The sequence below is a fragment of the Microcaecilia unicolor genome, chromosome 10 (assembly GCF_901765095.1).
Source record: "Microcaecilia unicolor chromosome 10, aMicUni1.1, whole genome shotgun sequence".
Lineage (NCBI taxonomy): Eukaryota > Metazoa > Chordata > Amphibia > Gymnophiona > Siphonopidae > Microcaecilia > Microcaecilia unicolor.
This window is the reverse complement of record NC_044040.1, coordinates 167,302,814-167,327,560: the sequence shown is the minus strand read 5'-3', so window position 1 is coordinate 167,327,560 and position 24,747 is coordinate 167,302,814. Positions and strand designations below refer to the sequence as shown.

The following is a 24,747-nucleotide window of genomic DNA, read 5'->3' as shown; positions in this document are numbered from 1 at the left end:
CAGTTAGGGCGAGCAGTTGAAGGAAACGGGAGATGAAGAGATCATGGGTGAAGGAAAGTTTGTTGCAGACCTTGCGGGCATTCCACAGGGCACACGAGAAGGGGGGGGGGAGGAGGGGAATAGAGATGAGATTGGAGACATCCCGGAATCGTTTGCATGGATAGGACGAGGACAGGTGTGGAGGACCAGGATTGGGATTAATGTCCCCAGCGGAGAACAGGAGAAGGAGTAAGAGAGTACGGAGAAGAGTAGGAGAGGTACGACGACAGCGACGAAGTCGAGATGTACTCAGATAGAATGGAGATGGATGAATAGAAGGAAGGAAATGTTTAAGGTTGAGGGAAAAAAGATGGTGAGATGATGAATACAGATGGTGGAAATTGTGTTCCTGCAGTGTACAGTGGTTTAAGATGGAGAAACAAATTAGGAAGGGACAGTGCCAAGAAGAAAAAGTGTACTGGAGCCATAAGTAGTAACTGGGAGAAAAATAGATGTAAAGAGAAAAATGCCCCGTGCGCCGTTAGGCGCACCTCTGATTCAGCAGTTCATTAAGAGTTTTCTGACTAGCAAGAAGTTGTTCCCGAAATTGAGCTGTTGGAGTTGCCCCATATGCTCTACGCAAATGTACCAAGTGTTGTCCCAACCAAAGGATATTTTTATCCCTACTTTTTTCTATACACTACTATAGGCAATTATCTCTCCCCTCAAAACAGCCTTGGCCATTTCCCAGTATAAGATAGGATCTTGACTTTGCTCCTGATTATGATATTTATAATCCTCCCACTTCTCTCTTATAAAGTTCAAAAAGATCTGATCATGATATAATTCCAATGGGAACATCCACTTTCTTTGTGTGGGCTGAGGGCCCAACTCCAGTAATTCCACAAATATGACCGCAAGTTCAGTATTACTGTTGGATCTATATCAGCAGCTTGAACTTTAGAAAAGCTCTCTGTCTACCAAAAGATAATCAATACATAATTGTGTGTGGTGTGCCCTGGATAAATGGGTGTAGTCTCGAACTTTCGGATGTAGCAACCTCCATACGTCTACCACTCCTAGAGATTCACACAGTAAAGATATCCCCTTTGTAGTATCGATTCGAGCTCTACATGGGTTATGTCTTGTCTAGGTCCGGATCAGCTACTGCATTGAAATCACCTCCTATGATAGTAATAGAAGGATTACTAGGTTGGATTTTGTGGATAATATTTCTAAAGAACACTTTGCTATAATATACATTTGGAGCATAGATGTTAGCCAGAAGTAATGGGGCCCCATCTATCAATACTTGAGCAATGTTATAACAACCCTCCGGGTCTACATAAACCTGTTGCTTCTCTACCTGTAACGATTTGTGAAATAGTATCACCACCCCTGTTTTTTTCCCCAAGGCTGGGGCCTCCACCATATCACCAACCCACCAAGTATGTAATTTCTTTATGTTCCAACGATGTTAAATTTGTTTATTGAAGCATGGCTATAGACGCGCCCCCCCCCCCCCCCCTTCAGATTATGTAATATTTTCTTTCTTTTAATTGGGCATGTGATACCACCCACATTCCATGAGTAAATTTTTAAACCCAGTATGTAATCCCAGGAAGAATGCCCATCTGACAATGTGAGTATTCCATCACGTATGGAAGATGCTGTCCTAGCCCCAACATCCCCGAAGGGTACCCCCAAATCAGGAACCCATTCCTCAAGTTTTGCAGCGAATATCTTCAGAGGCATTGTGATACGATATAGTTATCCACCCCAACCTGCCCCCCCCCCCAAACATTCCCCAAACCTCACAACATTTGCCCCCCCCCCCATGCCAAAAGGGATGTGTCACGCTCCGTCACCAGTACCCACCCCTCATAGTTTCAGGAAATAAGTAACAAATCAGCAGCCTATTATATCAGACAGAAGTTCTCCTATCCCAGATATCCTCCTACTCTCCATAAAAAAAAAAAAGCTTAATTTCACGATCCACAGCCATGCAAATGTCCAAATGGAAAAAAATGTCAATAGCTGGATCATCCCTGCATATCCTGATCCTCAGGCAGGACGAAGTAAAGCATTTGAATGATAAGCTGGAACATTCCTAGCAGCAAGAAAATTCCTTCTGAATTTGACACAGCTGCAGATCACCAAATATCAAATACGTGTAGTGAGGTATGACAGGTCCATTGTAAGCAGCCTCACGTCCAAGTATACCATCAACTCTGTCAGGTAGCAAAAAAACAGCCCTCCTTCACTCCAAGGGCCATTCAGCGGGCTGTGGCATCTGCAGAAAAGCTTGGGCCTCGGCCATCCGCTCAAAAATTCGAGTGTGTTCATCATGATTAAGCCGCAATTTAGCAGGATATAACAATGCAAAACAGATCCTTTTATTATGCAGCTCCACACACACCGGTGTAAAGGCCTTGAGAAATTGTATATGTTGAGAGTAATCTTGAAAAAAGAGGATAGTGTTTTTCTGATAAGTAAGCTTGCGGCCCTTGCAAATAGCGGCTAAGATCTGCTGTTTATGTTGAAAGTTTAGACTTCTAAAAATCACTATTCTCGGCCAATTAGAAGCTGGTCTGACCGGTCCCACCTGGTGTGCACGTTCCACACAGAAATGTTGAAGTTGGTCATCAAGTTGTAATGCTTGAGGAAGCCGTGTTTCCAGAAAGTTCGGGAGATCTTTATCAGCCAGTGACTCCGGCAGGCCGACTAAATGTAAGTTATTCTGCCGACCACGATTCTCCAAATCGTCCAGTTTAGTCTAAGTCTGCCACTTTCTGTTTTAACTTCGCCTGTCCTAAAGGACAAGTCCATAAACCGCTACTAAACGGACTTGGAAAAATCCAAAATTCCAGGAATAACATGTATAGAATGTTTGTACATTTGGGAAGCTGGCCAGGTGCCCTTGGCCTGGATTGGCCGCTGTCGTGGACAAGATGCTGGGCTCGATGGACCCTTGGTCTTTTCCCAGTATGGCATTACTTATGTGCTGCCACCAGCGTCTAAGTAGGATCTTCCAAATCAGATGTGCATTGTAGGCCCGAGTCCAGCTCTAGGCACATATTATCTAATCGCTCATGTGCCTCCTCTGCCCGATCATAAATTTATTGTAGCTTTTTATCGAGCGCTACCTCAACTGCTGCTGTTACTTCGGCAGTGATTTCAGCTTCCCAAGCCGATCCGACTGTTAAAGCTGGCAGACTATGCTGTTTGGCCAATTTGTTATCTGCAAGCCGCGTCTTCTCCTGGTCTTTACGAGCAGTTTTCATCATCATCTCTGCTTCTACTGTACTGTCCCCACAGCTGTCCAGTGTGATAAGATAGCCAAAAGAATCTTGCAGGTTCTATAGTCAAATCTCCGCTGTTTTAACTGCTAAACATCTGATTATTGAGAGGAGTGCACGGGACTCAGCTTTTCAGTGTCTACTCCAAAGCATAGTGACACGTGACCTCCTTGTAAGTTGTTTTAAAATAGCAACTTTAAAAGTTAGTCTGCCTTCCCTATTTATTTATTTATTTATTTGTAGCATTTATATCCCACATTTTCCCACCTATTTGCAGGCTCAATGTGGCTTACATTGTTCCGTAATGGTGATCACCAATTCCGGCAAAGAGAAAATACATAGTTAAGATGGAGGTGACAGAGTGGATTAGATATTCAGGTAAAGAATGTTCATTTTCATGCTGAGAAGTAAAAAGGTATAAGATTAAACTTCAATCGTGATAAATCAGTTTGAACAATCAGAAATAATAAGCTTCAATTGTGATAAATCAGTTTGAACAATCAGAAATAATAAGCTTCAATTGTGATAAATCAGTTTGAACAATCAGAAATAATAAGCTTCAATTGTGATAAATCAGTTTGAACAAACAGAAATAATAAACTTCAATCGTGAATAGGTTAGTTTGAATAATCAGAAAATTAAAGGTTGTGTTTTGTGTAGTTCCGGTGGAAATTTCTTACTGGTGTTTAGGATGGATCTTTGTGATACGCCTTTTTGAATAGGTTGGTTTTCAGTAATTTTTGGAAATTATTTATGTCATGTGTTAATTTTATGGATTTTGGTAATTCATTCCATATTTTCGTGCTTATATAGGAGAAACTGAAAGCATATATTAATTTATATTTTAGACCTTTGCAGCTGGGGTAGTGAAGATTCAGGAATGTACGTGATGATCTAGTAGAATTCCTGGTTGGTAGGTCTATAAGACTTGACATATACCCCGGAGCTTCACCATAAATGATCTTATGAACCAGAGTGCAGACCTTGAACGCAATTCGTTCTCTTAGTGGAAGCCAGTGTAGTTTCTCTCTCATGGGTGTGGCACTTTCATATTTCATTTTACCAAATATGAGTCTGGCAGCTGTGTTTTGTGCAGCTTGAAGCTTCTTGATGATTTGTTCTTTGTATCTGGCGTAGATTGCATTGCAGTAGTCAAGTTGGCTTAGTACCATTAATTGTACTAGTCTGCAAAATGTTTCTCTTGGGAAGAAAGGTTTTATTCTTTTGAGCTTCCACATCGAGTGAAACATCTTCTTTGTTGTGTTTTTCGCATGACTGTCTAGTGTAAGATTTTGGTCAATTGTGACTCCTAGAATTTTCAGACTGTCTGATACAGGAAGGGTAAAGTTTGGGGTACTTAAAATGGTGGGTTTGTACGTGTTGTATTGTGATGAGAGAATGAGACATTGAGTTTTATTTGTATTGAGTTTTAGTTGGAATGCATCCGCTCAAGAGTTCATTACAGTATATACAGGGCATTTAAATGTTTGAGAAGATGTGCCATGCCACGCTTTTTATGAAAGGGTAGAACTTCATTTTTTGTCATTCACGTTTTCAGAATAGTTGGTAGATGTGCAGTAAAAATATTTTTTTTCTGTGCGTACATCAAAATGGTTAAAGACTTTCCATGAGGCTGAATTTGACAGAAAGCTGAAAGTCATGCAAGAATAGTGCATATTTTAATTAAGTATATATACAATATAGTATTTGTATTTTGTTTTTAAATGACAGTGGTTAATTTTGTTTCAGGTCCGAGAAGATGTACTAAACTCTTTAAATAACAACTTCCTACAAACACTAAATCAAGCTTGGAATGATCATCAAACAGCTATGGTGATGATTAGAGACATTCTAATGTACATGGTGGGTACTTGTATCTTGTTGGCTATCATATGTAAAGTGGGTTTTGTTATTGTCTCAAATATTGCTTTGTGTATTTGAAAAACAAATGCTGTGATTTCTTAGAATAACTGATACTAGACATAACTTGATTCTTGAACTTGAATAGTATGTTAATTAGAGATTATGAAGATGGAGAAAACTAAAATCTTAATAGGTTGAGCTGCCCTTTATTGGGCTATCATGAGTTTTGTAAAGAAGCTTTTGAGAAAACATTTTGGCCCATTAAAACTTAGTATAACCTGTGAAATTATTGCAGCCATAAAAAGATGATAAAGCATTATTCTGTTACCTTGTATGTATTATAATGACTAAACACAGTAAGGGAATTCTATAAATTGGTGCCTTAAGATAGGCCCTAATTGTACACACAAGTTATAGAATAGTAGTACGTAGCATGCTTGATTGGCGCCACTAATTGGCAATTACACATGTGAGTTCTAGGCTCTATTCCAAAACATATGTGCCAAAATCACTTAGCTTGAGGAGGCGCAGGTCATGGAGAGGGGTGTCTCGCATGTATGCATATATCTTATAGAATACTATGTTACTCTTCAGAGCACAATTAGAAGCCAACAATTATGCCAAGTCAATGGTAGTTATAACTGTTGGCATCTGTCTTTAGGCACACCAGTGCCCACTTAATTCTATAATGGAACCTTGGTGCCAATTTATATAATTGCCACCAGTGACTCTAGATGTGCTTCCAAAAACTAAAAAAGAAATATATACTTTTTTACATTTAATCTGCCTGTAAGTAAAGATTTGGCATGGATAATGCATTAATAACATTCTTATTGGAAGCCAAAATATAAACTTATCCAATCCTATTTCCATATTTTTCATTTATTTATTTCGCCTGAGTTTATATGCACTTGTTCCTTAGCATCAGCAGCAGATGAATCCAGAGACTTGTGGGTTGTGTCCATCAACCAACAAGTGGAGATAAGAGTGTTGAATTGTACCTCCTTATAGGGTAGAATGCTCCCTGGTCAGTCAGTATTCTCTAGGCAGATGGATGGTCTCTCAGAAGCTCCTGGTCTCATCTGTTTGCAGCTCTGTCCTGGGTCTCTCAGTTCAGGTGAGCTAAGGGGGTGTGCAGCTGAGCGGTGCCAACTTTAGGGAGTAAACCTGGTCATCCCAGGGCCCTCCCCCACCCTGTGACCCTCCACAGCCCTTCTCCATGCTCCTTCTTCAAAAAAAAAAAAAAAAAAAAAAAAAGAGCCTTACCACCACACTGGCTCATGGAGAGATACTGGTGCCCCCGGTATCAAGGCTAGGAGTGCAGAGGGTAAATATGTGCCTATAGTGGATACTGATGACCCAAGACAGACAGCATGTGGGTCAGCAGGCAGCCTCCCAGCAGCTCCCAGGGCGAGTTTTTTTTTTTTTTTCTTTGCTGTATTTTTGCTCTTTCTGGGGCTGTGCTGCCTGCACCAGTAAATGCGTGCTGCGGCCGCTTTCAAAGTTGGGAAGCAAACCGTATCCTACTATGAGATATGTAGGCTCTGTTTTGTCAGCTAGCGTCGGGTCGGCTGTGCTGTTTTCCTGCATGGGCTGCTGTCTTTCTTAGTTCTGACAGTGCTTCAGAGTCCATCTTGTCAGCGTTCGCGTTGAAGTTCCTTGATTTTGCAGCTTTTTGCCGATTCCACTGTGGCTAAGGGGAGGGCTATCTTGGTTTGGGTTTCCCCTTGTTTACTTCACTCTGGCAATCTCTTGTATGTGCAAAAAAAAATGCTCCTTTCCGCTGCTCCCTTCCTTCCTGTCATCGGGTTCTGTTGGGACCCGTGTAGTGGACTTCGTTCCTGCTTTCGCATCCTTTTTTCATATAGGTCTGCTTGAGGCAGTCAGCGGTTCCTTGGTAGCTGGAGAACTCGTAGAAAGAAAACCTCCTCTCGGATGAGCCTGGTATTTCCCTGCCTTTCGACTATTGGTCCAGCACGATTGCCTGGGTTTTCCATGGCTTGCTGTTTTCCCTACTGCACTGCTACTGCTGCTTCAATGCAGCCCAGGTTAATGTACCTTAGGCAGCCATCTGTTTCTATCCCATTGCCGGGTCCGGTTCAGGACTAGCGGCAGTGCCGTCAAGTCTGGTGTCATATTCTCACCGGGCTGGATTTATTACTACCCTTGCCTTATTGGATTGCAGTGTTCAAAGTGGTGATTTTCCAATGTTTATGCTTGTTCTGTTTCCTGAATTCCAGGTAAGGACAGTTCTCTGCATTGGCCTACTTTTGTTGACCCTTGCTTTTGGGTGCGCTTTAGTTCTCTCTCACTTTTATTGTAGTCTGAGGACAGTACTGTCTTGCTGTAGCTTTCCCCATCCTCTGGCTGGGCATTCCGGAGATCAGTCATCGGGGAGTGAGGAATTTTCTCATTGCGTCTCTGGACGTCGGGCCTTGCGGCGTCTCTGGAAGTCGAGCCTTGCACCATCTTCAGCCTCAGGTAGCTCCTGCAACTGTCTCTGAATGGCTGGACTTATCAGTTCCTGGGAGTTGATCCATACTCTGTTTCTGGCTATTGTCTCTGGCTCGGACTCTGGACTTAAACCCTTGCTGGGTCTGAAGACGTCATTCCTTCCTTGATTTCTGGAAGAGGAACCTTCCTCAGCCTCGCGAAGCTGATCCTTACTAGGTCATTGGACGTTGACCCTTGCGTTGTCTCTGGACTTTGAGGCTTTCTCTGTTCATAGATGTTGAGATTTCCCTGCTCAAGCCATCACCTGTTCGAGCCATCTTCCATTTTGGGAGATAAGAATTTGATCCATCAGGACTGTTGAGCTTTATTCTGGGCCTGGTGCTGGCTCTTTTCCTGGCCTTGAGTTACCACTCCTTCCCTGGAGATAGATTTTTGTCCAGTTCTGGGCGGCTGGCTGTGTGCCATTTCGGCTGGTGACATACTTCTTCTGCGGTAGTGCGTGGCACCGTAGCTAGGTATGGAAGCAAGAGCCTTCTCAGCAGGCTGTACTTTGACCCATATCTGGCTGCCGAGTTTGACTGTCTCTATACTTCCAAGACTGGCTCTTTTTCAGCCGGACGGCTTTTTCTTGGTCTCTGGCCGTCGAGGCTCCACCATCTATGGCACCCCTACTCCTTTGCTGGGGTTGATCTTTACTCAGCCTTGCTCAGTGATTCCACATAGTACCTGTCCCACTTTGACAGGTTGCGCCTGACTATGTGTTCTTGGAGTCGGGATTGCGCTGTCTCTGGAGCCCGTATTTAGGGGGTTGGGTCTTGTCCCCTCTCTATCCATCAAGCCCACAGTTGTCTCTGTCATGTGCACCTGCCTCGTGTTCTGGCGGTCCCCCAACCTCCCTTCTGCTTATCGCATCTGGAGCTGACTTCGGCTGTCATGCCTGTCTCCTGCTGTAGGGCATTGTTTTCTCCATTTGGAGGGTGGGCCTAGCCTCATTTATGAAGGTCACCTGGGCTCCACCTCTGGCTATTGTTTAGCCTTGCTTGTTGGGCCAGGACCTCCTCTCAAGAGGTCAGGCTGTGGTTGGCCTGATTTCAAGTTGGCTATTTGTCGAGACTGGTTTTGTCTCTGGCGGGCGAGCCGGGCTTCCTTCCAGGAGTTGAGCTTTTTACTGGTTCTGTCTGGTCAATTCTGCAACTCTGGCTAAAGTGCCTGGCCTCGAGGCAGAGTAGTGCAGTTTTTATCTCTTCTGCCTATGGAGTCTCTTCCGTCACTGCCTCTCAAGCCTTGCCGGAATTCACTTTGTTGCTGGTTAGCAAAAGTTCCTCCTTGTGGGCTGGGGCAGTTATGTCTGCTGCTGGATACTGGGCTTTGTTCCGCAATTTGCACCCGCCTTCTGTTTTCTGGGAGTTGCTTTATCTCCTTTCTCGTGTCTCTAGTTGATGCTGCTTCTCTTCAGTGCTGGAAGGAAGTTCCTTCTTTCTTCTGCTTGCATGTTGGGAGTTTAGCTCCAGTGTTATCCATCAGGGCTGGTTCTGCCTTTGAGAATTCCCATCCTGCTTGGGGACTGCTTTGGTACATCCCAGTCATCTCTGGATTGATCTGTGGGGCAATATGGAAGGTAAAATTAGTTCTTACCTGATAATTTTCTTTCCATTGGTCCCAACAAATCAATCCAGAGGCCCACCCTTTGTTGAATTTGGATTTTGTAGGTTCCTTAAAAAAGAATGACAAATATCAGGCGGCAGTTTCCACTTTGGATGTGTCCCTTCCGCAGGAGTGGTGGAAGAAGAACCTACGTGGGCTTTATAGAGATAGGAGTGGATTTCCATGTTGGATTTACTTGTATTCTTCCATTGCTTTGGTTTCGACAGTGTTGAGGTTCAGATGGCTGCACAGGTCCAAATAGAGTAAACCTCTGAGGCTTTCTCTCTCTCCATCTGCTGGTAGAGGGACATAACCCACTCATCTCTGGATTGATCTGTTGAGAAAGAAAATTATCAGATAAGAACTAATTTTGCCTCTTCTAAGGCTTGTACTTTTTTGCCTGCTTATTAATGTGGGTAAGTAACAATTTTGTAAGTGGCTACAACCTCCTATATTGCCTCCAAGTTAATCACGGAAGGGCAGGATAGAAGAAAGTTTGGTATAATCAAACCTGAAACACTCTCAAGGACCTGTAGTGCTGAAGAATTTGCCCATTCTTCTAAACTTTCAGGCATTATAGATATTTAATATACCATATCCTCCCTGCCACAGACTCCAGCAACTTTCAGGGCTTTTAGGACTACACTTGTAAACAGACTGGGATCTGGAGTTGCTGCTTCCCCAAAGTCTACTCAGTGCCACCCAGCGAAACATAAATCCATAACAATGGGAAGCTTTGGACCTGTGGCTGCAGTGGAGATGCTTTCTGAGTGGGCTCAAGATGACATCCTTGAAAGATGTTCTAAATTCTCCCTCCTTCGGCATCACCGACTCTGAAATTTCCCCAGACTCTTGGGTTTCAACACACGGCATAAAGCAGTCTATGGAGCCATTCAAAAAAGGGGCTGCAGGTTGCACAATACACCCCTGCTGCCATCCCTGTTCGAGGTAAGAGCAGAGAGGAATTAGAGGTGCACTTGAAGTCAGTTAGATCTGCCATCTTGGATCCTGTGCACTGAAATATAACCTGTAACTTGGCTCTTCTTGAGCAGCTTATTCCACCCCCTCCCACCCCTCTCGATGATTTCAGGAGGATATGGAAGACAAATTGACTGTTCCGGGAACAATTCGCCCTAATATATTTCTCCTCTTCAGAGAGATTAATGATCATATTGAGTTAAGATCATTTCGTCTTAGCTGACTTGAGAGTTGGTTAGTTTGAAGTTTTACTGTTGTAATATATCTACATGGAATATAAAAGGAAGCAGACCAAGTAAATAAAAAAAAGAAGTGGTTTATTACAATTACCCAACATGGCTACGTTTTGCCCTCGGGCTGCATCCAGGGGTAAGGACTAAAAGGGGTTGTAATAAAATATACCCCTAAAAGTTAAAATGTCAGAAACATTACTTGCATCTGTTAGCTGGTGGTGTTTCCTAAAGGTCAATGAACTTAGCTCTTGGTAACAAAGGGTCTTCCTGAGAAAAACAATATGAACCATTGATAAAGCCCTACCACGGATACCATCTTCCCGTAATTGTAAATATACCATTGTGTAATGTATCAAAAACTCATGACAGACCAGGGGATACAAACAATGAATCCTATCCTTCATTCTCGTGGACTCAAAAATAATTCTATAGTTCCTGTAGGACCATCTCAGTATTTTGATTAGAACAGAAACTAGACTGCACTCAGCATGAATTCCTTTAGTGATAGATGATGAACCCTTTTTTGGGCATAAATGTGAAGCTCTGCTGTTCATTGTCATGAAAGGTTTGCTTTTCTATGATTCTAATGGAGTTGCTTTCTAAGATTTGATTTTATTATACATTGCCTTGAATTATTTTGTAAAAAAGTTAATTCAACAAATATGAATAAACCATGACCACAGGCCCTAACTCCCTACGAGCCTAATTAATTTGAAGAAATACTACCTTCTAAAAGCTTTGCTGAAAATATACTACCGGTACATCGATGACATTTTTATGATTTGGACTGAGGGGGAAGAAACTCTGAAACAATTTTACAGTTCCTTCAATACATACCATCCTACAATCAGTTTCAAAATTGACTACTCCCCAGAGAAAGTCAATTTTTTAGACACCACAGTCTCAATCAGAAATGGCTATATACAAACATCCATATACAAGAAACCCACAGACAAATGCAGCTACCTCCACAACTCCAGCTTCCACCCTTCACATACAAAAAGATCCATTATTTACAGCCAAGCCACAAGGTACCACCTTATCTGCTCTTACCCAGGGGACAGAGACAGACACCTCGAAATCCTGACTGCATCCTTCGAACGGAAAGGCTACAACCCAAAATAATGTCCAAGAATATTGCCTCCTCCCTCAAAACACCCATGGAAAATCTGCTACAGTACAAGGAAAAGAAAGCCACAGACAGAATCCCCCTTATAGTGGCATACAACCCAGAGCTGGAAAAATTAAGAAAATCCATAAAAGATCTACAGCCTCTATTCCAGGAGGATGAATTACTGAAAGAGATATTCCCATCCCCACCAGTGCTGGCCTTCCAACAGCCACCCAACTTAAAATACAAGCTAATTAGAAGTAAGCTCCCAACACAGACTCAAAAAGAGAATGGCACACATCCTTGCAATATATCCAGCTGCAAACTATGCCGAAACATTTCACAGCACCCCACGGTCATTCACAAAGGAAAAATTTTCAACATTAAGGAATCTTTCACATGCTCATCTTCCAATGTGGTATATATCATTCAGTGTAAAAAAAATGCAATGAAGGGTGCTACATTGGAGAAACAAGTCAGATGCTAAAGAAGAGATTTAATTTACATAGACACCATATGAAAAATGCTAGTATCAACCAGGATATCACCTCTGTGGTGCAGCACTTTACAAAACCAGAACACTGTACCAGTGATTTTATGGTACGAATCCTGAAAGGGAACTTTAAAACAATACAGGAACATAAGACCTTTGAAGTCAGAATGATATATTTTGACACCCACCAGACAGGACTTAACAAAGATCTGAGTTTTCTAGCCCATTATAAACCATAAAATTGTACTGCTTTGTCACCCTCTTATCTCCATGCATATCTCCCTGTCCCTCATCCATCCAGCTCTCCCTGTCTCTCACCTAACCCACCCTCATCCTGTTAGACTGTTACTGAAATGCTTTGATGTTTCACTTATACAGTGGTGGAAATAAGTATTTGATCCCTTACTGATTTTGTAAGTTTGCCCACTGACAAAGACATGAGCAGCCCATAATTGAAGGGTAGGTTATTAGTAACAGTGAGAGATAGCACATCACAAATTAAATCCGGAAAATCACATTGTGGAAAGTATATGAATTTATTTGCATTCTGCAGAGGGAAATAAGTATTTAATCCCTCTGGCAAACAAGACCTAATACTTGGTGGCAAAACCCTTGTTGGCAAGCACAGCGGTCAGACGTCTTCTGTAGTTGATGATGAGGTTTGCACACATGTCAGGAGGAATTTTGGTCCACTCCTCTTTGCAGATCATCTCTAAATCATTAAGAGTTCTGGGCTGTCGCTTGGCAACTCGCAGCTTCAGCTCCCTCCATAAGTTTTCAATGGGATTAAGGTCTGGTGACTGGCTAGGCCACTCCATGACCCTAATGTGCTTCTTCCTGAGCCACTCCTTTGTTGCCTTGGCTGTATGTTTTGGGTCATTGTCGTGCTGGAAGACCCAGCCACGACCCATTTTTAAGGCCCTGGCGGAGGGAAGGAGGTTGTCACTCAGAATTGTACGGTACATGGCCCCATCCATTCTCCCATTGATGCGGTGAAGTAGTCCTGTGCCCTTAGCAGAGAAACACCCCCAAAACATAACATTTCCACCTCCATGCTTGACAGTGGGGACGGTGTTCTTTGGGTCATAGGCAGCATTTCTCTTCCTCCAAACACGGCGAGTTGAGTTCATGCCAAAGAGCTCAATTTTTGTCTCATCTGACCACAGCACCTTCTCCCAATCACTCTCGGCATCATCCAGGTGTTCACTGGCAAACTTCAGACGGGCCGTCACATGTGCCTTCCGGAGCAGGGGGACCTTGCGGGCACTGCAGGATTGCAATCCGTTATGTCGTAATGTGTTACCAATGGTTTTCGTGGTGACAGTGGTCCCAGCTGCCTTGAGATCATTGACAAGTTCCCCCCTTGTAGTTGTAGGCTGATTTCTAACCTTCCTCATGATCAAGGATACCCCACGAGGTGAGATTTTGCGTGGAGCCCCAGATCTTTGTCGATTGACAGTCATTTTGTACTTCTTCCATTTTCTTACTATGGCACCAACAGTTGTCTCCTTCTCGCCCAGCGTCTTACTGATGGTTTTGTAGCCCATTCCAGCCTTGTGCAGGTGTATGATCTTGTCCCTGACATCCTTAGACAGCTCCTTGCTCTTGGCCATTTTGTAGAGGTTAGAGTCTGACTGATTCACTGAGTCTGTGGACAGGTGTCTTTCATACAGGTGACCATTGCCGACAGCTGTCTGTCATGCAGGTAACGAGTGGATTTGGAGCATCTACCTGGTCTGTAGGGGCCAGATCTCTTACTGGTTGGTGGGGGATCAAATACTTATTTCCCTCTGCAGAATGCAAATAAATTCATATACTTTCCACAATGTGATTTTCCGGATTTAATTTGTGATGTGCTATCTCTCACTGTTACCAATAACCTACCCTTCAATTATGGGCTGCTCATGTCTTTGTCAGTGGGCAAACTTACAAAATCAGCAAGGGATCAAATACTTATTTCCACCACTGTATATACTGTCATCTACCAACATTTGCTTATTTCTGATCTGACGAAGAAGGGCTACCTTCGAAAGCTAATCAAAAAATATATTATGATGTCCATTAAAAAAAGGTGGTATCTTATTTTGTTTTCCATGTTTTATTTTGTTTTATTTCTATTGATTACCTGAAAATATACAAATTTGTTTCTGAACATTGATGATTGTTTCTCCGAGGACAAGCAGGCTGCTTGTTATCATTGATGGGTGACGTCCACGGCAGCCCCTCCAATCGGAATCTTCACTAGCAAAAGCCTTTGCTAGCCCTCGCGCGCCGATGCGCACCGTGCATGCGCGGCCGTCTTCCTGCCCGAACCGGCTCGTGCCGGCCAGTCTTCTTTTGTCCGCGCTCGGTACGGTCGTGTTACGCTGTTCGCGCCCCTTAAGTCGACCTCGCGCGTCTATTTTTGACTTTCGCTAACTAAAAAAAAAAAAAAAGGATTTCGGGAAAGGACCTTTTCGGTCTTTTTCCTTTTACGCTATTTCCAGTTTTTGCCCCGGTAAGTTTTCTTTCGTCTTCGGGGTAGGCCCTTTTCAGGCCTCGGGTCGAATTTTTTTTTCTTCTCCTCTTTTTGGTGCCTACCGCAATTACGAGTTTTGATCTCGCCGGCGTGATTTTTCCGCCCATGTCATCGAAGTCTCCCAGCGGCTTCAAGAAGTGCACCCAGTGCGCCCGGGTAATCTCGCTCACTGACAGGCACGCGTCGTGTCTGGGGGCTGGGCACCGCCTGCAGGCCTGTAGTCTGTGCGCCCTTTTACAAAAGCGGACTCAGGTAGCGAGATTGGCCCAGTGGAACGCTTTGTTCTCGGGCTCTTCGTCGGCATCGGCACCGGGAGTATCGAGTGCATCGACGTCGACAGCGTCTAGACCTCCGTCCTCGGCTGCGACTGCATCAAGTGTATCGAGGCATCGACCCTCTGCATCGGGGCTGAGACATCGGAGGGCTGCGTCGGCGTCGGTGGTACCTCGACCTCCACTTCTGCTGATGTTGTCGGACGGTGGTGCTTTGACTGGAGTGCAGGTGAGGGCTGTCCATTCCCCTGCTGGTGGCGGTGAGCCTTCGGGTGGGTCTCCCCCTACCCTGAGGGCTCCTGCGGTAGAGCCCCCCCCCCCCCCCCCGAGACCGACCCTCTTCGGCCTCAGCCCCGAGGAAGCGACGGCTGGATTCTACGTCCTCCTCGTCGGTGCCGGGAAGCTCCGGTGAAATGCTTCGTCCCAAGAAGTCGAAGAAGCATCGACACCGGTCCCCTTCCCGTATCGGTACCGAGAGCTCTGGGTCGCCGAGGGAGTCGGCACCCAGTAGGCATCGGCACCGAGAGGACCGCTCACCCTCTGTTCAAGAGGTGTCGATGCGATCCACTATGGACAGCCCGGAACAGCCTCCACGCCCGGAACAGACTCTGACATCGACACCTGCATCGGCTTCCACGTCTTTCTCCACAGCCGCTCTGCACGAGAGTCTCCGGGCCGTTCTCCCAGAGATCCTGGGAGAGCTGTAGCGCCCTTCCCCTCCGGTACCGGGGGTGCTTGCGCCACGGTGCCGTCGAGTGAGGCGCCGGCTGGCCCCTTGCCCGGGGTGAGGTCTCCGACATCGGTGCCGCGTGCGGTACCGACTGCGGTCGCCTCCCAGGAAGGCTCCCCGATGTCGGCGGAGGGAGCTTCGCCGGTGCGGGCGAGGGAGTCTACCTCTCAACGCTCCCACCGTGTCCGTGGTTCCACGGAGTCGAGCCGGGCACGGCTTCAGACACAGGTCCGTGAACTTGTGTCTGATACCGAAGGTGAGGCCTCGTGGGAGGAGGAGGAGGACATCAGATATTTCTCTGACGAGGAGTCTGATGGCCTTCCTTCGGATCCCACTCCCTCCCCTGAAAGGCAGCTTTCTCCTCCCGAGAGTCTGTCTTTTGCGGCCTTTGTCCGGGAGATGTCTACGACCATCCCCTTCCCGGTGGTTGTGGAGGACGAGCCCAGGGCTGAAATGTTTGAGCTCTTGGACTATCCTCCTCCACCTAAGGAAGCGTCCACAGTACCCATGCATCATGTCCTCAAAAAGACATTGCTGGCTAACTGGACCAAGCCACTAAGTAATCCCCACATTCCCAAGACGATCGAGTCCCAGTACCGGATCCATGGGGACCCAGAGCTGATGCGCACTCAGTTGCCTCACGACTCTGGAGTTGTGGATTTGGCCCTAAAGAAGGCTAAGAGTTCTAGGGAACATGCTTCGGCGCCCCCGGGCAAGGACTCTAGAACCTTAGACTCCTTTGGGAGGAAGGCCTACCATTCTTCTATGCTCGTGGCCAAAATCCAGTCTTACCAGCTCTACACGAGCATACACATGCGAAACAATGTGCGGCACTTGGCGGGCTTGGTGGACAAGCTCCCCCCTGAGCAAGCCAAGCCTTTTCAGGAGGTGGTCAGGCAGCTGAAGGCGTGCAGAAAATTCCTGGCCAGAGGGGTGTATGACACCTTCGATGTTGCGTCCAGGGCCGCTGCTCAAGGTGTGGTGATGCGCAGACTCTCATGGCTGCGTGCCTCCGACCTGGAGAATAGGATCCAGCAGCGGATTGCGGACTCGCCTTGCCGTGCGGATAACATTTTTGGAGAGAAAGTCGAGCAGGTGTCGAGCAGGTGGTAGAGCAGCTCCACCAGCGGGATACCGCTTTCGACAAGTTCTCCCGCCGGCAGCCTTCAGCTTCTACCTCTACAGGTAGACGATTTTTTTCGGGAAGGAAGACTGTTCCCTACTCTTCTGGTAAGCGTAGGTACAATCCTCCTTCTCGACAGCCTGCGGCCCAAGCTAAGCCCCAGCGCGCTCGCTCTCGTCAGCAGCATGCGCCTCAGCAAGGCCCCTCGGCTCCCCAGCAAAAGCAAGGGACGAGCTTTTGACTGGCTCCAGCAGAGCATAGCCGACATCCAAGTGTCAGTGTTGGGCGACCTACCAGTCGGAGGGAGGTTGAAAGTTTTTCACCAAAGGTGGCCTCTCATAACCTCCGATCAGTAGGTTCTTCAAATAGTCCGGCAAGGATGCACCCTCAATTTGGCCTCCAAACCTCCAAATTGTCCACCGGGAGCTCAATCTTACAGCTTCCAACACAAGCAGGTACTTGCAGAGGAACTCTTTGCCCTTCTCAGCGCCAATGCGGTCGAGCCCGTGCCATCCGGGCAGGAAGGGCTGGGATTCTATTCCAGGTACTTCCTTGTGGAAAAGAAAACAGGGGGGATGCGTCCCATCCTAGACCTAAGGGCCCTGAACAAATATCTGTTCAAATAAAAGTTCAGGATGCTTTCCCTGGGCACCCTTCTCCCCATGATTCAGGAAAACGATTGGCTATGCTCTCTGGACTTGAAGGACGCCTACACGCACATCCCGGTACTGCCAGCTCACAGACAGTATCTGCGATTTCAGCTGGGCACACGTCACTTCCAGTACTGTGTGCTACCCTTTGGGCTCGCCTCTGCGCCCAGAGTGTTCACGAAGTGCTTGGCTGTGGTAGCAGCGGCACTTCGCAGACTGGGAGTGCATGTGTTCCCTTATCTCGACGATTGGCTGGTGAAGAACACATCCGAGGCAGGAGCTCTACAGTCCATGCAGATGACTATTCGCCTCCTGGAGCTATTGGGGTTTGTGATAAATTATCCAAAGTCCCATCTTCTCCCAGTGCAGAGACTCGAATTCATAGGAGCTCTGCTGGATTCTCGGACGGCTCGTGCCTATCTCCCAGAGGCGAGAGCCAACAACTTGTTGTCCCTCGTCTCGCGGGTGCGAGCGTCCCAGCAGATCACAGCTCAGCAGATGTTGAGATTGCTGGGCCACATGGCCTCCACAGTTCATGTGACTCCTATGGCCCGCCTTCACATGAGATCTGCTCAATGGACCCTAGCTTCCCAGTGGTTTCAGGCTGCTGGGGATCTAGAAGACGTGATCCACCTGTCCACGAGTTTTCTCAAATCCCTGTATTGGTGGACGATTTGGTCCAATTTGACCCTGGGACGTCCTTTCCAAATTCCTCAGCCACAAAAAGTGCTGACTACGGATGCGTCTCTCCTGGGGTGGGGAGCTCATGTCGATGGGCTTCACACCCAAGGAAGCTGGTCCCTCCAGGAACGCGATCTGCAGATCAATCTTCTGGAGTTGCGAGCGGTCTGGAGCGCTCTGAAGGCTTTCAGAGATCGGCTGTCCCACCAAATTATCCAAATTCAGACAGACAACCTGGTTGCCATGTATTACATCAACAAGCAGGGGGGCACCGGATCTCGCCCCCTGTGTCAGGAAGCCGTCAGCATGTGGCTCTGGGCTCGCCGTCACGGCATGGTGCTCCAAGCCACATATCTGGCAGGCGTAAACAACAGTCTGGCCGACAGGTTGAGCAGGATCATGCAACCTCACGAGTGGTCGCTCAACTCCCGAGTGGTGCGACAGATCTTCCAAGCGTGGGGCACCCCCTTGGTAGATCTCTTCGCATCTCGAGCCAACCACAAGGCCCCTCAGTTCTGTTCCAGGCTTCAGGCCCACGGCAGACTGGCATCGGATGCCTTCCTCCTGGACTGGGGGGAAGGTCTACTGTATGCTTATCCTCCCATACCTCTGGTGGGGAAGACTTTGTTGAAACTCAAGCAAGACCGAGGCACCATGATTCTGATTGCTCCCTTTTGGCCGCGTCAGATCTGGTTCCCTCTTCTTCTGCAGTTATCCTCCGAAGAACCGTGGAGATTGGAGTGTTTTCCGACCCTCATCACACAGAACGAAGGGGCGCTTCTGCATCCCAACCTCCGGTCCCTGGCTCTCACGGCCTGGATGTTGAGAGCTTAGACTTTGCCTCTTTGGGTCTGTCAGAGGGTGTCTCCCGTGTCTTGCTTCCAGAAAAGATTCCACTAAGAGGAGCTACTTCTTTTTATGGAGGAGGTTTGCCGTCTGGTGTGACAGCAAGGCCTTAGATCCTTGCTCCTGTCCTACACAGACCCTGCTTGACTACCTTCTGCACTTGTCTGAGTCTGGTCTCAAGACCAACTCTGTAAGGGTTCACCTTAGTGCAATCAGTGCATACCATTACCGTGTGGAAGGTAAGCCGATCTCAGGACAGCCTTTAGTTGTTCGCTTCATGAGAGGTTTGCTTTTGTCAAAGCCTCCCGTCAAACCTCCTACAGTGTCATGGGATCTCAGTGTCGTTCTCACCCAGCTGATGAAACCTCCTTTTGAGCCACTGGACTCCTGCCATCTGAAGTACTTGACCTGGAAGGTCATTTTCTTGGTGGCAGTTACTTCAGCTCGTAGAGTCAGTGAGCTTCAGGCCCTGGTAGCCCAGGCTCCTTACACCAAATTTCATCATAACAGAGTAGTCCTCCGCACTCACCCTAAGTTCTTGCCGAAGGTTGTGTCGGAGTTCCATCTGAACCAGTCAATTGTCTTGCCAACATTCTTTCCCCGTCCTCATTCCTGCCCTGCTGAACGTCAGCTGCACACATTGGACTGCAAGAGAGCATTGGCCTTCTATCTGGAGCGGACACAGCCCAACAGACAGTCCGCCCAATTGTTTGTTTCTTTTGATCCCAACAGGAGGGGAGTGGTTGTGGGGAAACGCACCATATCCAATTGGCTAGCAGATTGCATTTCCTTCACTTACGCCCAGGCTGGGCTGGCTCTTGAGGGTCATGTCACGGCTCATAATGTTAGAGCCATGGCAGCGTCGGTAGCCCACTTGAAGTCAGCCACTATTGAAGAGATTTGCAAAGCTGCGACGTGGTCTTCTGTCCACACATTCACATCTCATTACTGCCTGCAGCAGAATACCCGACGCGACAGTCGGTTCGGGCAGTCAGTGCTTCAGAATCTGTTCGGGGTTTAGAATCCAACTCCACCCCCCTAGGCCCATGTTTTTTCTGTTCCAGACTACACTCTCAGTTAGTTGGAAAAATTGTTAGGTCAATCTCAGTTATGTCCTCGCCGTTGCGAGGTCCAATTGACCATGTTTGTTGTTTTGAGTGAGCCTGGGGGCTAGGGATACCCCATCAGTGAGAACAAGCAGCCTGCTTGTCCTCGGAGAAAGCGAATGCTACATACCTGTAGAAGGTATTCTCCGAGGACAGCAGGCTGATTGTTCTCACAAACCCGCCCGCCTCCCATTTTGGAGTTGTGTCTTCCCTTCTCTTTGTCTTGCTACATATGAGACTGGCCGGCACGAGCCGGTTTCGGGCGGGAAGACGGCCGCGCATGCGCAGTGCGCATTGGCGCGCGAGGGCTAGCAAAGGCTTTTGCTAGTGAAGATTCCGATTGGAGGGGCTGCCGTGGATGTCACCCATCAGTGAGAACAATCAGCCTGCTGTCCTCGGAGAATACCTTCTACAGGTATGTAGCATTCGCTATAGCATCTAAACACAGCTTCTTATGAACTTGTCTAGCAGCCCCCCATTTTAGGGTTTCTAGAAATTCTCCTGTAGCTAATGAAGCATTTACAATTACCAGTAGTAAAAGAATGAATATTGGTAATGCCATTACTTACCATACTAGCTGAGATATAGGATCATGACGAGCAATGATAGCATGTTAGCCCAAACTGTCATCTTCGGTACTACTCTCTCTGTACCTTATCTCCTGATTTCTTATGGGATGAGCACCCATGTACAGTGGGGTTGCACATCTTTGGTGCTGGGTGTAGCTTTTCAGTCATATTAATAAAAATTTCAGAAAATACTAAGGCTGCACATTGATTAAAAATTGCACGATTAATCGCATAGTGTCCCCTTCACATTTCCTCCTGTAAATTGCAAAATATAGACAACAGGTGTAAATTCTCAAAACTGACATGTTTTAATTACTAAATTGAAAATAAAATCAATTTTTCTTATATTTGTTGTCTGGTGATTTTATTATTCTAATAACTTGTTCCCTGGTTCTGGTTCTGCTTCTCTTTGCCTGTGCTCTGAACTCCGTTTCCAGGGTATCTTGTCTTTTCATTATTTTTCTCTTTCTTTCTTTCTTCACTTCCTGTCCTATATCCATGTTTCACATTTTCTTCCATTGTTCTTCCTCCTGGAATCTGTCTAGTTTCCATCTCATCTCTTCTCTTTCCCTGCCCTGTCCTCGGTGGGCAACATCTCCCATCTCTCTTCCCCTCCTCTCCCCTCCATGGGCGCCGTCTCCTTTCTTACCTTTCCCTCCCCTCCATGAATGCCATCTCCTTTCTTACCTTTCCCTTCCCTCCTCTCCATGGGCACCATCTCCTTTCCTACCTTCCCCTCCCCTCCTCTCCATGGGCACCCTCTCCTTTAGCACCTTCGCCTGAACTTTTGCATCTCTCACTCCACCCCTTCCCCACAGTCTGGTTCTCTGGGTTTTTTTTTCTCCAGTGGGTCCCAACATATTTGCCTATCCCTTCCCCCTGCACTCAAGCATATGACTGTCCTTTCCCCAACCCTCTGCGCTTGCCTTTAGTGTCTTCTGCCTCTGCTGCCCCTCCCCCAACGCATGCACGCACACACTCAATATCTCCCTTTTCCTCCTATTGATGACCTTCCCAGCATGCCTTTACAGTTTGCAGCACTGGACACACGCTGCTTCTCTTGAACTGGAAGCCCCTCCCTCTATAGCATCCTGCCTGCAGGAAACAAGAAGTTCTATCAGAGCAGGTGGGATCTATAGCGGGAGGACTCCTGGCTCGAGAGAAGCAGCGTGTGTGCAGTGCTGCAGACTGTAAAGGCAAGCTGGGAGAGTTACTAGGAGGAGAGAGAGGGAGGTGTCTGGCATGTGCATGCATACATGTGTTGGAGGGGGGTGGAATGACAGTGGCAGCAGAATCCGGAGGGAATTCAGTACGGAAACAGTTTTGAACTGTTTTAATCCTATGGTAAATCTTTGTTGAGTATAGGACAGCGGTCAGTTTATAGTGCAGTTTTGATTTATGAAATGCCTTCAAGCTTGTGGACCATGATCTCTTGCTGCAAATTCTCAATGAATTTGTAATAATGGGTAATGTTCTGAGATGATTTTAGTGTTTTCTATTGGAGAGATCATATAGGATGAAAATGCAGAGGGTTTTGTCAGAGGCATGGAAAGCTTGATGTGAAGTTCCTCTGGGTTCACAACTGTCTCCCATTATATTTAATGTTTATGCAGTCATTGGGAGCAAAACTAGATAAAATTGGTTTAAAAATATTTATCTATTTAGATATCACAATTCTTACTTCTTATATCCTGAGGCAGAAGTGAAGTCCTGAATAGGATAAATCACTATCTGTTGTAATTGAAGATCAAAAGTAGTATCACGCAGTGCTTTCTTTAATGACTCCAGTTTCAGCTTAAGTTCTTCTGATGTGATGATAACTCCGTATGCAATTTATCGACTGTGATCAACATTAAATCCAATGAGCATCGAGTTATAATCTTATTCCAACGTGCAACAAACTTTTTATCAGCTAAAAACCTTGGCTCTTTGTTCCACCTCAAGCCCCTCGGCACGTTGTATGTGACAATACTGAATGTTTTAATATGAAACTCCGTGTGAATGATCAATTTCCGTAATTTTAAAACGTCCGGCCATTCTATTGCTGAACTTTCCTATGCTGATTCAGATAATCTATCCTCCAGCATTAACTCCTGTATACATTCAGTTGGAAGCCCAGATTTTGAGTCCCACCCGGTAGCCATCTTTTCCCTTTGTTATTGAACCTTTCACTACTAAATATGTGGGGGTATCAATATGTCCAGTTTCCTTAACTTGTCACAACCAATCTGTACAGAAACCAAAAAAATCATTAAAAACTTAAAAAAAAAACTTTTTTTAATACTCATTAACTTTTTATTAATATTATAATGGTGTTCAGATTAAGTGCATTGTACCAAAAATGGTTCAGGATCTGTCTCCTCCACCATACAGTCCTCCACCATCATCGCACTGAATCCATCCTGCCTGCATAAGAGTGTTAAATCTTGAAACGTAACAGTCATACAAGTGTACTCTTATCGATACAGATGACACTTCTCGGATGGAATACTCTTTAGTCAGTGCTGATATGGAGAAGGATCCCGCTGTTATGTATATATCCAGTGTGACTGCTCCAAACTTCACCACACTGTTGGTAATCTTGGTCTTTTATTCCATTCTCACTTTATGCCAAGAAGTACAGAGTGATGCACTTGGGGTGCAGAAACCCAAAAGAGAGATACCAGATAGGAGGGGGAGATTGGTAAGCTCGACTCAGGAGAGGGACCTTGGGGTGATGGTGTCCGAGGATCTGAAGGTAAAGAAACAATGTGACAAGGTGGTGACCATGACCAGAAGGATGCTAGGCTACATAGAGAGGGGTATAACCAGCAGAAGAAAGGAGATGTTGATGCCCCTCTACAAGTCGTTAGTGAGGTTCCACTTGAAGTATTGTGTTCAGTTTTGGAGCAAGTATCTTGCTAAGGATGTAAAAAGACTTAAAGTGGTGCAAAGAAAAGCTACAAAAATGGTATGGGATTTGTGTTGCAAGACATACGAAGAGAGACTTACCGACCTGACCATGTATACCCTGGAGGAAAGGAGAAACGGGTGATGTGATACAGACATTCAAATATTTGAAAGGTATTAATCTGCAAACAAACCTTTTTCCAGAGACGGGAAGGCAGTAGAACTAGAGGATTTAAATTTAGTTTGAAGGGGGCAGACTCAGGAAAAACAGAGAGGTGGTAGATACTTGGAATGCCCTCTCGTGGGAGGTGGTGAAGATGAAAACAGTAAGGAATTAAAAAATGCATGGGATACACATAAAGGAATCCTGTTTAGAAGGAATGGATCCATAGAAGTTTAGCGGAGATTAGGTGGCAACACTGGTAATTGGGAAGTAAAGCGAGTGCTGAGCAGACTTCTACTGTCTGTGCCCTGAAAATGGCAAGGACAAAAGGTCAGGTATACATATAAAGTATCACAATGATTTCATCTTGGTTGGCAGACTGGATGGACCGTACAGGTCTTTATCTGTCTTCATCTATTATGTTATTATATTACTATGTATTTACTCATACTGCAGCTTATGGTTCTCTAACCCAATGTTTCTTGAGCTAGTGCTGGAATGAACTTCTTAGCTAATCTGGTTTTCAAGATATCAACCATGAATATGCACAAGATTTGAATGCATTGTTTCCATTGCATGGAAATGCATCTTGTGCATATTCATTGTGGATTTCCTGACAAGGACAGGGGGAACACAAATCCCAGGAGCCAGGTTGCCATAGCAACTAGAAAGTACTCTGCCTCCCAGGATTTTCTTGCCAATTGTATATATTTGCTGCTGAGGAAAAGGAACACCCTGTGGTGGTCTCTAAGTTTGAGCTACATGATAGTGAAAAGAAAGCTCCTGTTATTGCAGGTTAGCAAAGCATGCTTAATATGTACTTCAGGAAGAGAGGGATGCAGCTGTCTGATTGTACAGAAGCTGTTGAGGAGTTGTTAGAAGGGAGGATAATAGTTTTATGGCAGTTATTGCCAAAATGCTTCAGTTTTTGCATCCAAAACAGTGATCACTTGGTGATGTAATTGAAAGGAGAGCATGGAGATGGTTCATTCAAAAGTGAGGGTTCTAGATTTGAAAAAAGCTAACTTTGTCAAGATGGGGAGAATACCTGAAAGGGTTGTTAAGTGGATAGGAATATGTAGGGAAAATAGAAAGCAGTGGGCAAAAGTGAAAGATATTTTAAGGGCATCAAACCTTGTTTTTAGG

General features: G+C 45.8%; 1 protein-coding gene across 1 annotated transcript in view; it reads left to right on the top strand.

Moving 5' to 3' along the window:
• CUL3 (cullin 3) overlaps positions 1-24,747 on the top strand; it is a 230,913-nt gene that overhangs the window by 86,877 nt on the left and 119,289 nt on the right. The window contains exon 3 of the mRNA XM_030215800.1: positions 5,028-5,141. Within this exon, the coding sequence (XP_030071660.1) occupies positions 5,028-5,141 (114 nt within the window). The remainder of the gene's footprint in view (positions 1-5,027; positions 5,142-24,747) is intronic.